Source organism: Perca flavescens, chromosome 21 (genome assembly GCF_004354835.1).
Source record: "Perca flavescens isolate YP-PL-M2 chromosome 21, PFLA_1.0, whole genome shotgun sequence".
NCBI classification, from domain to species: domain Eukaryota; kingdom Metazoa; phylum Chordata; class Actinopteri; order Perciformes; family Percidae; genus Perca; species Perca flavescens.
Window position 1 is genome coordinate 10,595,671 of NC_041351.1, and position 14,582 is coordinate 10,610,252.

The following is a 14,582-nucleotide window of genomic DNA, read 5'->3' on the forward strand; positions in this document are numbered from 1 at the left end:
CAAATACGACAATGCAGCCATAATGATTAATACACTGTGAACCCTAGCATTTGGAGGGGGAAACACCTATGGAGCAGTTGTACCGTTGTCATAAGTGGGATGATTTCCCATGGACCTGCTTATTAGTGAGTTTGAGTTAGCGCAGGGCTGTTTCTCCCGGTCTCTACCCGTCTGTAGGGGAAATCTTCTAAGCAGACCGAGCTCTGCAGCGTCAACCTAAACTTTCAATAATTTACACAGCTCTGCGGTTGAGGAACTCATGCACTCAGGTCTGTGCACATACGCACACACAAATATTCACAAAAGCAAGTGTGACGCACATCTTTCGTGAAAACACGGACCCAGACTGGGTTTTTTCTGGGCCCTTTATAAAAGTCCTACACCCCCAAGCACATGTCATGATTTTTATTTTATTAATCTATTTAAATATACAATTAGATATTTATTCCTAAAGTATAATTGTTTAACTTTGAAAGTCACGTGGACAAATCAGATTCCCTTCCATGTCTACATGTGCATGGAAGTCTATGAAAGCATACAGTGCAGGTATAAAAGAGAGCAGGGCAGGGAGAGGATGCAGCACAAAAGCAGAGTGGAGTGTGAAAGGGAGAGCAAGTGGGAGATAATATTGAGCAGAGTGGAGTGTGGGAGGCGAGGCCGTCGTGATCAATGGCGAGGGGAGTCTGAGGGCCTGAGGGAGGACATCAGGAGTCTGGGCATGGAAGAGGCTGAAACACACTTGTGAAGCAGCTGAGAGTGTGTGTGTGTGTGTGTGTGTGTCTGTGCGTGTGTGTTTGTGTTATTATATGTGTACTGAGGTCTGAGGCTGATACCTGAGTGTGAGGGATGTGAACTTGTAATGGTAAGCTATTTTCTGCCACTTTATAAACTAAACAATGAATTCATTAATTGGAAAAACAATTAATAGATTAACCGATAAATGAGGAAAAAAACAAACAAAACATTAGCTTTGACTGTCTACATAACTGGCTCTGTGACTGATTTACCATGTAGTAAAGAGTTCATCAACATGTTGTTGGAGCACGTTGTTGAATGATGTTGAAGATGGCCTTCTAGCCACACTGAGCAATGAATTACCGAGCAAGGCCAACTCTACAGGTTAGTAAATTAACAGTGCTGTAAAAGGTGCTCCTGCCAGGGCATGCAGGGCAATAAAATAACTTAAGAACAGCACACTGATTAGTAGGTATTCAGAAAAATAACCACAGTCCAAACAGCTTCTTCTTTATGCAGGGACTTCTGGATCCCCTTGTTATGCTATTAATTATCCCAGAGAGAAATAAATGTACATAAAGCTGGAGAGTTGTGTTCATTACCACATCCTTCCTGTAGAGCACCTCCAGGATGTCACTAAGCAGCTGGCAGCAAGCTTTGGGCTCCTCACGCTTCTCCAGGTGGAACTTCAGCTGGTCCGTCATCAGCGGCAGGAGGATCTCTCGGCAATCTGTAGGGACACCAGCAAATACACACACACAACGTCGTTCAATACATGGGAGCAGATGATGGATCACACAAGGCAGAACAGCATATGCTCTCGAAACACTCGATGAAGACGCATGCAGCTTGTTAATGGCTTCCTCATAGCTCAGAGGATTAAATTAAAACAATGCACATAATGACTGTATTGATTAAACTGGATGAGGCAAAATCTTCTTAAATCCCTTGGAGTAGTCACAGTGCATCAGCATGAATGTCAGAACAAAAGTCAATCAGAGCCATATACATTGTCATAGGACAACCAATAAAAAGATAAAAATAAAAAAATAACCTGGCTTAAAATATCAAGTAAGAATAAATTGCCATATTGATCTTTCTCCAATATTGACCATTGTTGTGGTGCCCTTAATCAAAGCACTTAACCTACTACTGCTAATGTCAAGCCTTGTAATTTTGAAAAGATAAAGTATACGCATGTTCGATAAAACATTTTTCCAGGGGGAAAAAATTGGTAGAGATGAAAGAATCATGTATTCTTTATGTCCCTATTGCACCTAAAATAGCAAGTAAAGGCAGCAGAAACACTTTCTTGCTAACTCTGTCAAAGTAACAGTTGCAATTAATTCAACACAACATGCGACCAACCTCAAGTTTGGCTGATGTTGACAGCAACATCAAAAAGTGAATTTCCATATGCAGAGGGTAGAGAATTTGGTTGGCAATTGGACATGGAGGACAGCAGAGATAAGCCAGAGAGTATTCTCATAGAAGATAAACCTAAGGCAGTCTGCCACAAAATTATCATATTTTTTATTAAGCCTTCTGATTTCAATCTTAGTGATCTATGTGTATGGGGGTCATATTTAAAGCCTAGGGACAAATACTGGAGTTAGGTTGGTTCAATAAAAAGATGGGGAGTATCCGTTAGGGGGGTTAAGTAAATATCTTTAAGATTGGTGAATAGAATATAAACTGATAACCCGTCTGCAAGAAAAGAAAAGACGTTAGAAATAAAACACCTCTCAATGACCTCATGCAGTGTGCTGACATTGTCTCCCAAACACAAAGTACTGATATTAATTTATATTAACAAAGGAGTACGGATATTAATTTCATATTAAAAGAAAAGAACGAGAACAAAAGAGCAGCACACTGAGCGAAATCATCACCGATGCAGTGGCAGACTAATGGGACTGCAGTACTCTTCAAATAATCTTTATAAAGACATGATGGAGAAAACCGCTGCTTTAAAAAGGGCCACTGAGCAATGGATTTCAATTCACAATCAATACAATCTCAGATAGTTACAGCTTTAATAAGCCAATCAACTGAGACAAAATAAAATTCCCAATTTTAACACTAACACACACACACACACACACACACACACACACACACACACACACACACACACACACACAACCCAGAGGTATTAAGCATGAAATGCATTCAGTGTTATATATTCCCTGACCCCTTCTAAAGGAACTACATGTAAAATTGAGCAGTATGGACTTATTCAATTAACATAGATGAAGAAAGGAAAAGGTGATACCTTCATCTCAACATGCAACAACAAAAAGAAAACAAAGAAAAAACAGCAAAACAGTATTACTCAAATTAACCATAAACCATAAGCCAGAGCTCCACATAGAGACCACGATCAGGCTCTTTAATAAAAGGGTAATTAATGCATTACATAGTAATTAGCAATTTAACCAATAAAGACTCCTGGAGAATTTTTAATTAATTTTTTTATGACTCAGGCATTGATTGGTGCAGCAATTACGCAATGATTCTCTTGTAGCAATCTAGGAGATCTCGTATAGCTGCTGGCCTCCTTCTGAATGGCATTTAATAACATAATAATTAAAAAAATTATTACAGGGAAGCTCCTACTTAATAACATAATATTTCCTTTATTTGCCAAGTACATTTACACATAAGAGGAGTTATATCCTCTGCATTTAACCCATCCTACTTAATTAGGAGCAGTGGGCAGCCCTAATCTGGCCAACTCCAGTTGTAAAGCAAGTACCTACATCGAGGGCAATGGCAGGAGTTAGCTAGCATGCATGTCTTTATGGTGGGAGGAAAATGGAGGACCTGGAGGAAACCCACGTGAACACTCGGAGGACATGCAAAGTGCCACCTATGAACATAGATGATCAACTCAACATTGTGTCTTATTCATCAATCAATCATTTGTAAATATGTTAAACAAATGACACAGATCAACACACAAAGTTGCTGTAAAAGTGTTTGTTTGTGTAATGAAAAAAACCTTCAAAAATGAAAAAAAAACTTCAAAAATGCATCAACAACATGCGGGAGATGTTTGTACAAAATTAATAAATAAGTCTAAATTTCTATAGCTACGATGGCAGTTCAGTGAGGGTTTAATGTCCATTACATCATGGGACAAAAATGGAAAGAAAACTTTGGAATTTTTATTAATTTTTTCTACTTGGGGTTAGGGGAAAACTATCTAAAGTTTGAAGGTGGCGCCAAAGAAAAGTTGTTTATCCTCTGATGAGCATGAAAACACTTTCATGTCTTACCAATATTTGCATGTAATGTTTCCTCATTTCTTGGCCCAAGAGTGGTGAAATAGCAAAGGTAACAGTGACCAAAATGCATGAGGCTTACCTTCTGAGAATCATTACATTGCTCACTCAATTTCACAGTAATTCATCAATTAGATGTTGAGACATATCACATACAATTGCAAATGGATGACAAGATGAAAAGGTTGAGCTGACCTAAATCAAAAAGGGCTCATTTTGGGTCGCCCGACCTACGGCTATTTGCTGCATGCCATTCCCCCTCTCTCTCCCTTTTCATGTCTTCAGCTGTCCTGTCAAAATAAAGGCCTTAAATGTCAAAAATAAAACATTTTTTTTTTTTTTTAAAAAAGGCTCACTCTTTGGGGAGTGTGATTCTGTTCAGTAAATGCCAGGGCAATCTTTCCTGTACATTTTGAAGTATCTTGTGTGGAAAGGGCAGGAGGTCATTAAAAACAAGAATAAAATATCCTGATGATCATGATTATCCACTGCAAATGACATGGAAATCCAACATCCTTTCAGGAACTAAAGTGTTGGAAGAGTGGATATTTAGTCCTGTTGGTGGTGCTAGATGAAAGTTCACAGGATCAGCATAGTCAATAGGATTATATCCCAATGATATATCTAATGGTTCTCAAGACATTTCACTTTGACCTACAGTATGCACTCTGCCACCCCTAGAGCCCCTTTAACAATAACCCTAGTCCTCCTCAGTGGCTCTACGCAAACATGCTAGGACAGAGTTTAGAGCACGGACATATGCTGCAGGCTGCTCTACATTACAGCTTTTATTCACATAAAACGTCCACTGGTTAATACCTGAAAAGGAATGTTATGGATGTTAGGAGTTTGTATTGTCACTTGTTAGCTATCCCTGACACAGAGTGACAACCATGTCTGCCAACAAAAGAAATATGGTGTTATGGAACAGAGCACCAAGCTATCCGCCTGATACAGCTTAAAATGAAACTGTGTGTTTTTATGTACGTGTGTGTGTGTGTGTGTGTGTGTGTGTGTGTGTGTGTGTGCTTTGTAATCTTCCAGGGTTTGAACAAAAAAGCAAATCTCCTATCTGAGCGCGTCTGACATTGTGTGGAGTGTTTAATACCTTATTTTTACAGGGCCATCACTCCTTTTGTGCCTCCTCAAAATACATACAGGTGGTAACGCACACTAACGCATAAATGCACATAGTCTTGCGAGCGTTTACACGCACGAACGCACGCACGCACGCACGCAAGTAGCATGACAAGCAGAGTGGAACTATCAAGCTAGGCCATGAGCGCTATCCTCAAACTTCCAGCGCAAAGTCGCAAACAGATTTTAGACACTACAATGATTTTCCCCTTTAAAAACAGACTAGGAGAGCAGCTGACATATTTGTTCTCTTCCAATGAGCCCATTTGCAAGTGATTTATGCGCCTGTCCCGCTCTCTCCTTTTACATCATAAACAGTGAAGGTGACACAACGTTGTGCCTTCAAAATAAAAAAGACCCAAAATGTCCCTCTTTTCTGAGTTCATTAAGTTTCCATCTGCAGCAGGGAATCGCATATGCATACCAATCGCACTCAACATACAGCATTTCCATCTCAAATGTATAGATGAAACTCATGGAGAAAGGAATGTCTTAAGTCGTCAGTCTGAACAACAATAAGCCCATAGGGGACTGAAAATTACTCATTTAAGACGTGCTTTTACACAGAAACAGTTAATATGTTAATGACTGTGCAGCCTACAGGAAAGAAAACACTTCCAACAGTGAACTCATTCAATGCATATTGATGAGTGTGTGGAGACTGCTAAGAAATTCCATGTTGAAGGTTGAGCATCTAGCTAGATGCCTCTTGCTGGGTTGTCATTTGCTCTGAACATTCCAGTACATTCCACTTTGGGATTGGCTGGCAAGGGACCCTTTCAGGGACTACCTGGGGATCAGGATTTATCCTGAGTCCCAAGCGCATGTGCACTTACTACAGCTGATTAGACCACCTTTAAAAACTGCCTGGCTAACCCATTTGCTCATCGCAGTGGTCATTATCTGCAATAAAACATCTCCAAAGTGGAGCTCAGCTTGATACTGATGTAGAAAGGACAATTCTACTTGGCAATTAAGCCTTTTCCATCACTGTTTTTTGCAGTTTTATAACACGCGTGTACCTAATGGACTACTAGAAATGTTCAAAGTAACAGAGCGTGGAGTCGTTGTGAGAACCGAGCAGCGGGGTAGCCTGTATCTACCTCACAGCAACGAGTCCTCTGGCTGATCAGCAGGCCATTCACAAGCATCGGGGAGGCTTGCCTGTCCACAATTACATCAACAGATCACTAGTACTGACCAGAGCGCCACACACTGAGCATTGTCCTTCAATAGTTACTCACTTAACTGGTCAAATCACAATTTTAAGTTGCTAAAGTATGAAAAGAATGCATTATCAAGTTGAAGGCATTTACACTGTGTTATGTTCATTGTTAACTAGATTATTAGGACAAACATGCCACACCTTGCCTAAATTCCATTTCATAATATCTTTTTGTACATTCATGCTGAACTAAACAAGCTGATGACGGAGCTGGAGAGCAGCCGTGCAAGTGGATACTTGTTGTCCACTTCCTTTACAATAGCCCACTGCTCTGAGGCATGTGTTGTCCCTGACAGCCACATTAAATCACTGTTGCCATTTCATTGGGTTAGGAACTTTGCATTTAATTTACCAACACTGGACAGTATGTGCGAGCGTGCTTGACTCTAAATCAGGACCTAACCTAACCTAACACGGCCTTTAGAGGACTGCTGCCTCTGGCAAAAGGCTTGGCCCTCGACCATCACTAAAGCAGGGCCGCAGGCTAGCCTGGCTGCAGACACTGGAGGTTGAACTAGACTCTCATTAAACCATCTCTACATCCCTGCTCTTCATATTTTACGTACAATATTATGGGGCTCATGTGTACTAGTAAAGTGTTAGTGTGGATGTGTGTGTAAATGCTGTTTAGGTGTGACAAGGATAGGGAAACGAGAACAGAAATTACCTGATGAACACATTTAAATCATGAAATAGTCATACAAAGAAGAAAAGGAGGGGCTTAGATTTGAAGACTGTGAGGATGGGAATACTGATATCTTTATACAGACAAGTCCCGGGGATTTTAGCAGTGAGATTGCTTAACTCTCTTAGACAACAAGAGGGATTTCCACTACGCCCTTACCAACGACCTTTACTGTGGATTCACACAGGGCTGCCAAGGGGGGCAGGTGGTGTGTGTTTGATTGCCTATATTACTGCTTTGTGAGTGAAGGTGCATGCACTAAGGAACAGTTTGTCTGTGTGTGTGTGTGTGTGTGTGTGTGTGTGTGTGTGTGTGTGTGTGTGTGTGTGTGTGTGTGTGCTCTCTCACCGTGATGAGCAAAGAGATCGCTGTGGACAATGTCAATCAGACAGTCTAGCTTCTGTTTCACCAGGCGACCCAGAGGAACCTTTAGGATGAACTCGGTGAACAGCTTGCTACAGAGACAGAAGGAGGACAATAAAGACAAAAGGTCAGACTGATCAGGCATCTTGGGCTGGTTAACTGCTTCCCATCACTAGCAATCGTCCAAAAGCTATTAAAAGGCCCTGCACACAAACACAGGTACTTAAAAAGAAATTCTGGCTATGGTTGAGTATATGACAATATATAGCATCAGAGTGTCAGACAATAGGAGCTGACCTGGGATGGTCTCTAAGAACAGCTTGCTACCAGAGATAGATTTTGCTATCTCCGATTGTATTGGAGGATAGCAGTCACTATTGCAAATCAATGACAAGGATGTTAAGGTGTCCAAATTCCTCAACAGGTTCAACAGAGTGTGTGTGTGTGTGTGTGTGTGTGCGTGTGTGTGTGTATGTGTGCCCCTAGCCTCCAATGGCTTCAGTAGACTGTTGCTTCTGTTTCACAAAGCTGTTGTCCTGAAAAATTTCTAGTTCTGTACAGCCTTGTATGCCAGTGCATACTATTCAACTAACATTTTTTTGTTTGTTTTAAGACAATCAACATTTAGCTCAGCAAGAACCATCATCATGAGCATTCAGCAACTCAGAGTCTGAAAGATAAATCTGCATTCATGCACACATATAAACTTCACAGTTTTCTCCTCAATGAAGAGGCCAGATGCTTGTTATGCTGGCTAGCTGAGGCTCAAGGAGGAGAGAAAAGGTTCTGGCAGGAGATGAAACACCCCCATCCCCAAGGCTTCAATTTAGTCGCCTCCAGCTTGGCCGCTCAGCCAGGTTTGCCCAAACAACAGGAACAGCTAATGCCACCTTTGCTCAGGCAGGGAAAAAGCCCGACCTGTGATTTATAGGTAAGTGAATGGTTCGTAAGGACCCCAGCTTTCAGAATTAACGCTGTAATCAAAAGCTTTTCTCATGTTGGTTCGGCTCCAACTACAGAAATGATGGCAGAGCGTGTTGGATCTTAATGTTGTCAACACAAATACTATTTATTATTAACTTTATTGGAGCTGTCAACCAGGACAGGTGTGCCCCAATTCAATCAACATTTCCAAAATGTCTCTCCAACCCCACAAATGTGCCAGTTTGTTTTACTGCACTTCACCATATAGCTGGACCGCCTATGGTTCCTATGGCTGCATAGTACAGAAAGAGGAAGTCATCCAGTCATAGTCTTCCAAACATTTTAGGGTGCCTCACTATAATAGCACAAATTAGAATTAACACATTGTTTAGTTTTGAAATATAAAAAACAGAATCAGTATCACACACTGAGAAGGACATACTGAATTACATCGATAAGGAACAGGAGGAAAAAAAAAACTTTAGGAAGCTGTGAATGCTGAACAGAGAAAGTGGTGCGTGGTAGACCGAATGAATGAGCTGAAAGACAATCTTCCAACTTTGACAAACAACCCCCCTTCACCACTGTGGCTGTGATAGTGGTGGAGTGGAGCTGAGACTAGAGGCAGGGATAATAATAATAATAATAATAATAATAATAATAATAATAATAATAATCTGAATTTGTATAGCGCTTTTCAAGGACTCAAAGTTGCTTTACAGGGCAGGTAGAAAACAAAAACAAAACAAAACAAGATTCAGGTACAGATGAAAAGGGAGGGGGGAGGGGGGCGTGGGGCTACGGATAGGCACAGGTGAAAAGATGGGTCTTGAGGCGGGACTGGAAGATGGTGAGGGACTCAGAGGTGCAGATCTCTTGGGGTAGGGAGTTCCAGAGCCTGGGTACTGCCTACTGGAGAAGGCTCGGTCACAAAAATGTGGAGGTTGGACTTTTGGATGGAGAGGAGACCGGCTGAGGTGGATCTGAGGGACCGTGAGGATTGGTAGGGGGAGAGGAAGTCAGTGAGATATGAGGGGGCCAGATGGTGGAGGGCTTTGTAAGTGAGGACCAGGATTTTGTAGGTGATCCGGTGGGAGATGGGAAGCCAGTGGAGTTGTTTTAGGACTGGAGTGATGTGGTGCCAGGATTTGGTGCGGGTGATGAGTCGGGCGGCTGCGTTCTGGACCAGTTGATGTTGGTAGAGCTGATTCCAAGGAGAAGTGAGTTGCAGTAGTCCAGTCAGGAGGATATGAAGGCGTGAATGAGTCCTTCAGCCGCTGGGGGGTGTGAGAGAGGTTCTGATTTTGGCGATGTTGCGGAGGTGAAAGTTTGAGGTGAGGTTTTAATGACATGGTGGATGTGGGGCTCAAGAGAGAGGGTGGAATCAAAGATCACACCAAGGTTGCTGGCCTGGGGAGATGGGGAGACAATGGTGCTGTCGATGGTGAGAGTGGGTTTATTGATTTTGCTGAGTGTGGATTTGGAGCCTATGAGGAGGAATTCTGTTTTATCACTGTTGAGTTTGAGGAAGTTGTGTTGCATCCAGGTTTTAATAGCTGACAGACAGGAGTTGGTGTGAGAGAGGGGAGGATTGTGGGGGGATTTGGTGCTGAGGTAGATCTGGGTGTCATCGGCGTAACAGTGGAAGTCGAGGTTGAAGTGGCGGAGTATCTGACCAAGGGGGAGGATGTAGATGGTGAAGAGGAGGGGGCCGAGTACGGAGCCTTGGGGAACGCCTTGAGTGACTGTGGCTGTGGCAGAGCTGTGGTTATGGAGAGAGATTAAGTGGAATCTGTTGGAAAGGTAGGAACGGAGCCAGCTGAGTGCAGTACCTTTGATACCGAGGTCTTTGATTCTGCTGAGCAGGATGTTATGGCTCACGGTATCAAAGGCCGCACTCAGGTCGAGGAGGATAAGGATGTTGAGGGAACCGGTGTCAGCAGAGGTAAGGAGGTCATTGAGGAGAGCGGCTGCTGTGCTGTGGAGGGGGCGAAAACCAGATTCGAGGGGTTTGAATTGGTCATTGGCATGAAGATGGGTTTAGAGTTGTGAGGAGACGATACATTCCAGGGTTTTAGACAGAAAGGGGAGGTTGGCTACTTGGCAGTAGTTGTTGAGGAAGGAGGGATCCAGACCAGGTTTTTTTAGGATTTGGTTGACAGCAGCAGTTTTGAAGGCAGAGGGGACAGTTCCAAGGGATAGTCAGGAATTGAAGAGGTTAGTGAGGTAGGGGCATAGGACGGGGAGGCAGGACTTCTGGAGGGGAGTAGGTAGGGGGGGTCAAAGGAGCAGGTAGTGGGTTTGGAAGAGCTGATGAGTTTGGAGGTTTCAGGAGGGGTGAGCGGGTCAAAATGGGAGAGGAGGCAGTGTTAAGGAGGGGTCGGGAGGTCAGGAGAGATGGGGAGAAGAGGGGCTGTGGTAGGTGCTGGAGTAGATACTGGGAGGTCAGATACAGGGGATAGAGATTGATAAATGATGTTGATTTTGTCAGTGAAAAAGTGGAGGAATGAGTTACAGAGATCCGGAGTAGAGGTAGGGAGGGTGTTGGTCCGAGGCTTGAGGAGGTTGTTCACTGTTCTGGGGGTTTTGGCAGGGGTCGGTGAGGATGGTGGAGAGGTAGGCAGACTTTCCAGCACTGAGGGCGTCTTTGTAGACAGTGAGGTGGAGTTTATAGGCTTCACGATGGACTGTGAGAGATGATTTCTTTGTCAGACGTTCAAGTTGGCGGCCAGTTTGTTTCATTTTCCGGAGTGCAGGTGTGTACCAGGGTGAAGGGGTGTTATAATTGACGGTTTTTGTTTTGAGGGGAGCCAGAGTGTTGAGGGAGGTAGACAAGGTGAGGTGAGGGTTGAGTCCAGGTGGAGAGTGGTGGAGAGCAGGTCAGAGAGATGGTGGGGATCGATTGATTTAAGGTTGCAGGGGTGTGGGGTTGGAGATCGGATGGTGAACCGTATCAGTTTGTGATCAGAGAGGGAGGAATTCTGATAAGAGCTTGCAGGTGGGGGAGTCCATGTGGATGTTTAAGTGGATGTTTAAGTCAAGCGTGTGGTCCAGCGTGTGGTCCAGAATCTGCTGCTGCCCAGGTGCTGGATGTGGGCAAATGGAAGGGGCTCCTTGCTGAGTACTTGCAAATGAACACAGAAAATACCTACATGTAGTGGCACTACTTGTGCCAGTCTTTGAGCCGCCATAAAAATAGGTCCTATTGTCAAGAGTGTTTTGGATGGTGAACTATTACTAGAAATAAATGTGCAACAAGACAGAGTTTACCCTCAGAAATTTGATTAAGTGGAGGTGGACAGATCCTGCCAACATCTCGCCTCATCTTTTTTGATTAATTTAGTAACTAGATGATGGTATAAACAACTGCCTCAATCCACAAATATACAGTATGGCTTTTTGCTGTGTGAAATTGTACTTTTGGTTTTATTTCATATGTCTATTCACGTTTCCCTACGCTTCTACCTTGTTTGATTCAACATGTAAAGCTTTTCATTTTTGATTAATGATGAAATTATTTTAAAGAAAGAGCGGAAAGTGTGCCACTTTTGGCTCTACTGCTTTCCACAGGCTTTCTCTTCATTAAACCTCTCTCCTGACTTTCAACAGAAGAAATACAACAAGATTAGGAAAAGAGTAGTTTAATTTTTTTCTGACAAACATTAGATTCAGCCTGGTCAGAAGCAACCTGCTGTTTTTCCCAATGTGCCCTTCCTATTAATGTAACTGTCTGTGTAGAGATTGCACATTTCATTATGAGATAATCAGGACAAAATCGGCATGACTATATTCATATGAACTAAATATTTACAGATGATAAAATGTTTGACCAAAACGTGAACGAAATGTATTTCACTGAATACATTAGAAAAGCTTTCTTCATATATTTGTAAATATAATGCTCCATAAATTCGGCCATTCTCTTTTGTTATTGTGCTGTGTCTTTATAACAGATTCAAGACATTCAAATAATAATATAATAATCAAGATAATCAGGGGCACACCTATGAGGCATTTGTCACAAATGCAATGTTCTCTCAGTTTTGGAATACTACCCCAAAAATACACGGAACTTAAGTTTGACATTTACAGTCCGTTCATTCTATAACGGAAGGAAAAATTATTCAGATGATGAGGACAGATTTTCAAGTATTTTTTCCGATTTGATCAACAATATAATAAATATATGATTTAGTGCCACAGTAACATCAGCATGTGATACTTCAGAAGTCGTTTATTATTAAGACGAGCATTAAGCTGTGGCAGATGACATTCAAGGTAGACAACATTAACTGAAATGGACACTTGAGTAGAGCTTTTGGTGGGTTTCCTATCACAGTACAGCTACTGAATGTTCGAAAAACAAAAGCAATTAAGATTTCTTCTTTCATTCTCCAGCAAAACAACATTTAAGTCCAATTTGAGCGTTTTCTAGACATTTGCTTTAATGTGGTGCTTTTCAGCAACACACCGTCTGTTTGAGCAACTCGAAGAAGTGTACTGCCCGTGTCATTGTAACAACAACAGAGCATAGGAAAATGCAATGGATCATATGAAATTACCTGAGTTCCTTTGGATCAAAGACCAGCTTGACATCATTGACAATGGTGGGAATGTACTTCAGTGCAGCACCCTGTACCAAAAAAAAAAGAAAAAGAAACCATTAACTCATTCTCAGTTCTGAGTTAATTAGTTAAATCATTGATTGATTTTGTAAGCTACTCGATCTCACATTATGTAATACAGGATTTTCCACAAGGTGGGAATGGTGTGTTGCTGCGTTGTGTGTAGCCAAGTGTAAACGTGTCAATATGTCTACCTAGTGTTTGTATGATACTCTGAGCTGCTCCGCTTTTATCAACTCCTTCCCACTGTATCTTAATTTATTTCATTCAGTCGCTCTGAGGGCAGGGGGTGAAAGTTAAGATTTGTATTAAACAAACTGGGACAAAAGGAAGATCTCTTTGTAATGATACATTGACAGATAAAGCCAGATAAGATGCCCATTGGTACTATAATACATACATGTGTACAAAATGAGAGCACCCAGTGGCAGATTATAGAGCCGTCCATTAATAACAGGAATGATTAAGCAAGCTGAAACTTCCCTCTCTAACTGCCTGCTGCTAAATGCTGGCCAAGATGGGTTGGGGGTGTTTATACAGCATCTGTGCAAATTAGCAGCAGTGCCAGTCTGTCCCACAGAGGTTGATTAGCCATGCAGGTGTAGCACACTGCACGTCACCTGCTAAAATCCACTGTTTGTTATTGTGCATAGTTTTTTCTGAAACTATGTGAAAGTAATTACCAATGCTCAGAAAAGGTTGGCAAGAGAGAAAATACTTTGTTACTGACTTCAGTAAATGTAATGATGTGAACAAAACGTCTGTTAGAAATCCTGTCTTAAAAACATGCACATCTCTGCATGCAGAGACTCCAAATAAAATCCTGCTGTAATCTACTCTCATCTAAACAGATATTTTTAGTGCTCATGCATAACACAACACCTTCACCTCTCTCTGCAGACAGAACGAGTTGGGGAATCTGAAACTTGGATTTCAAAAGGTGATGTTTGACTTTGATTCAGTTATCAATCCTGGCTCGGCTCAACTGCATCTGTTTACGGTTTACTTAATTTCCACCTGTTGTGCCGGGATGTAGTGTGTGAATCGTCGCAACAAGTCTCAGAGGATTTGGGTATCCTGCCCCTGTTTCTGTGTGCGCCTCACAGTCACTAGGAGCATGCGCGTGTGTGTTGGTTTATCAAAAGTTTTTGCCTGCATGTGTGCCGGTCTGTCCAGATGTTCATCTGGGTTCAGACTTGAGGTATGATGGGACTGCTCATTAGCTTCCACCTGTCACAGTGCTTTCACAAGGGCGGACTTGGGAAGAAACCAGGATTCCTCGCTTTCATGCCCGTTCCTCAAGATCAGTTTTTAATTTACTGACAGTAAAGCTAATATCTCAACCAATTACACAGCAACTGACTCCTAATTGACTCCTGAGCTTCTCCTATGGTTGAGTGTGCACATGGATCTACTGTAGGTGTGCCAAGGTGTGTGTACACTGCGATTATGTTATCTCTAAAAGCATAGGTGTGTGTGCACATCGGCAAGTGGGCGCATGTGTGGTTTTGAGTGCATCTGCAAAAAGTATGTGCTTGTGGGTTTGTTTCATATCTGGAGTCACTGAGTGTCTCCGAGTTTGGGGGTCAAGGACAATGACA

General features: G+C 42.3%; 1 protein-coding gene across 2 annotated transcripts in view; it reads right to left on the reverse strand.

The window, feature by feature from the left end:
* dock1 (dedicator of cytokinesis 1) overlaps positions 1–14,582 on the reverse strand; it is a 194,072-nt gene that overhangs the window by 116,308 nt on the left and 63,182 nt on the right. For both annotated transcript variants that reach the window (XM_028567274.1, XM_028567273.1), the window contains exons 24-26: positions 12,919–12,989; positions 7,418–7,524; positions 1,338–1,465 (exon numbers count right to left, since the gene is read on the reverse strand). In XM_028567274.1, coding sequence (XP_028423075.1) covers positions 1,338–1,465; positions 7,418–7,524; positions 12,919–12,989 — 306 coding nt within the window. The remainder of the gene's footprint in view (positions 1–1,337; positions 1,466–7,417; positions 7,525–12,918; positions 12,990–14,582) is intronic.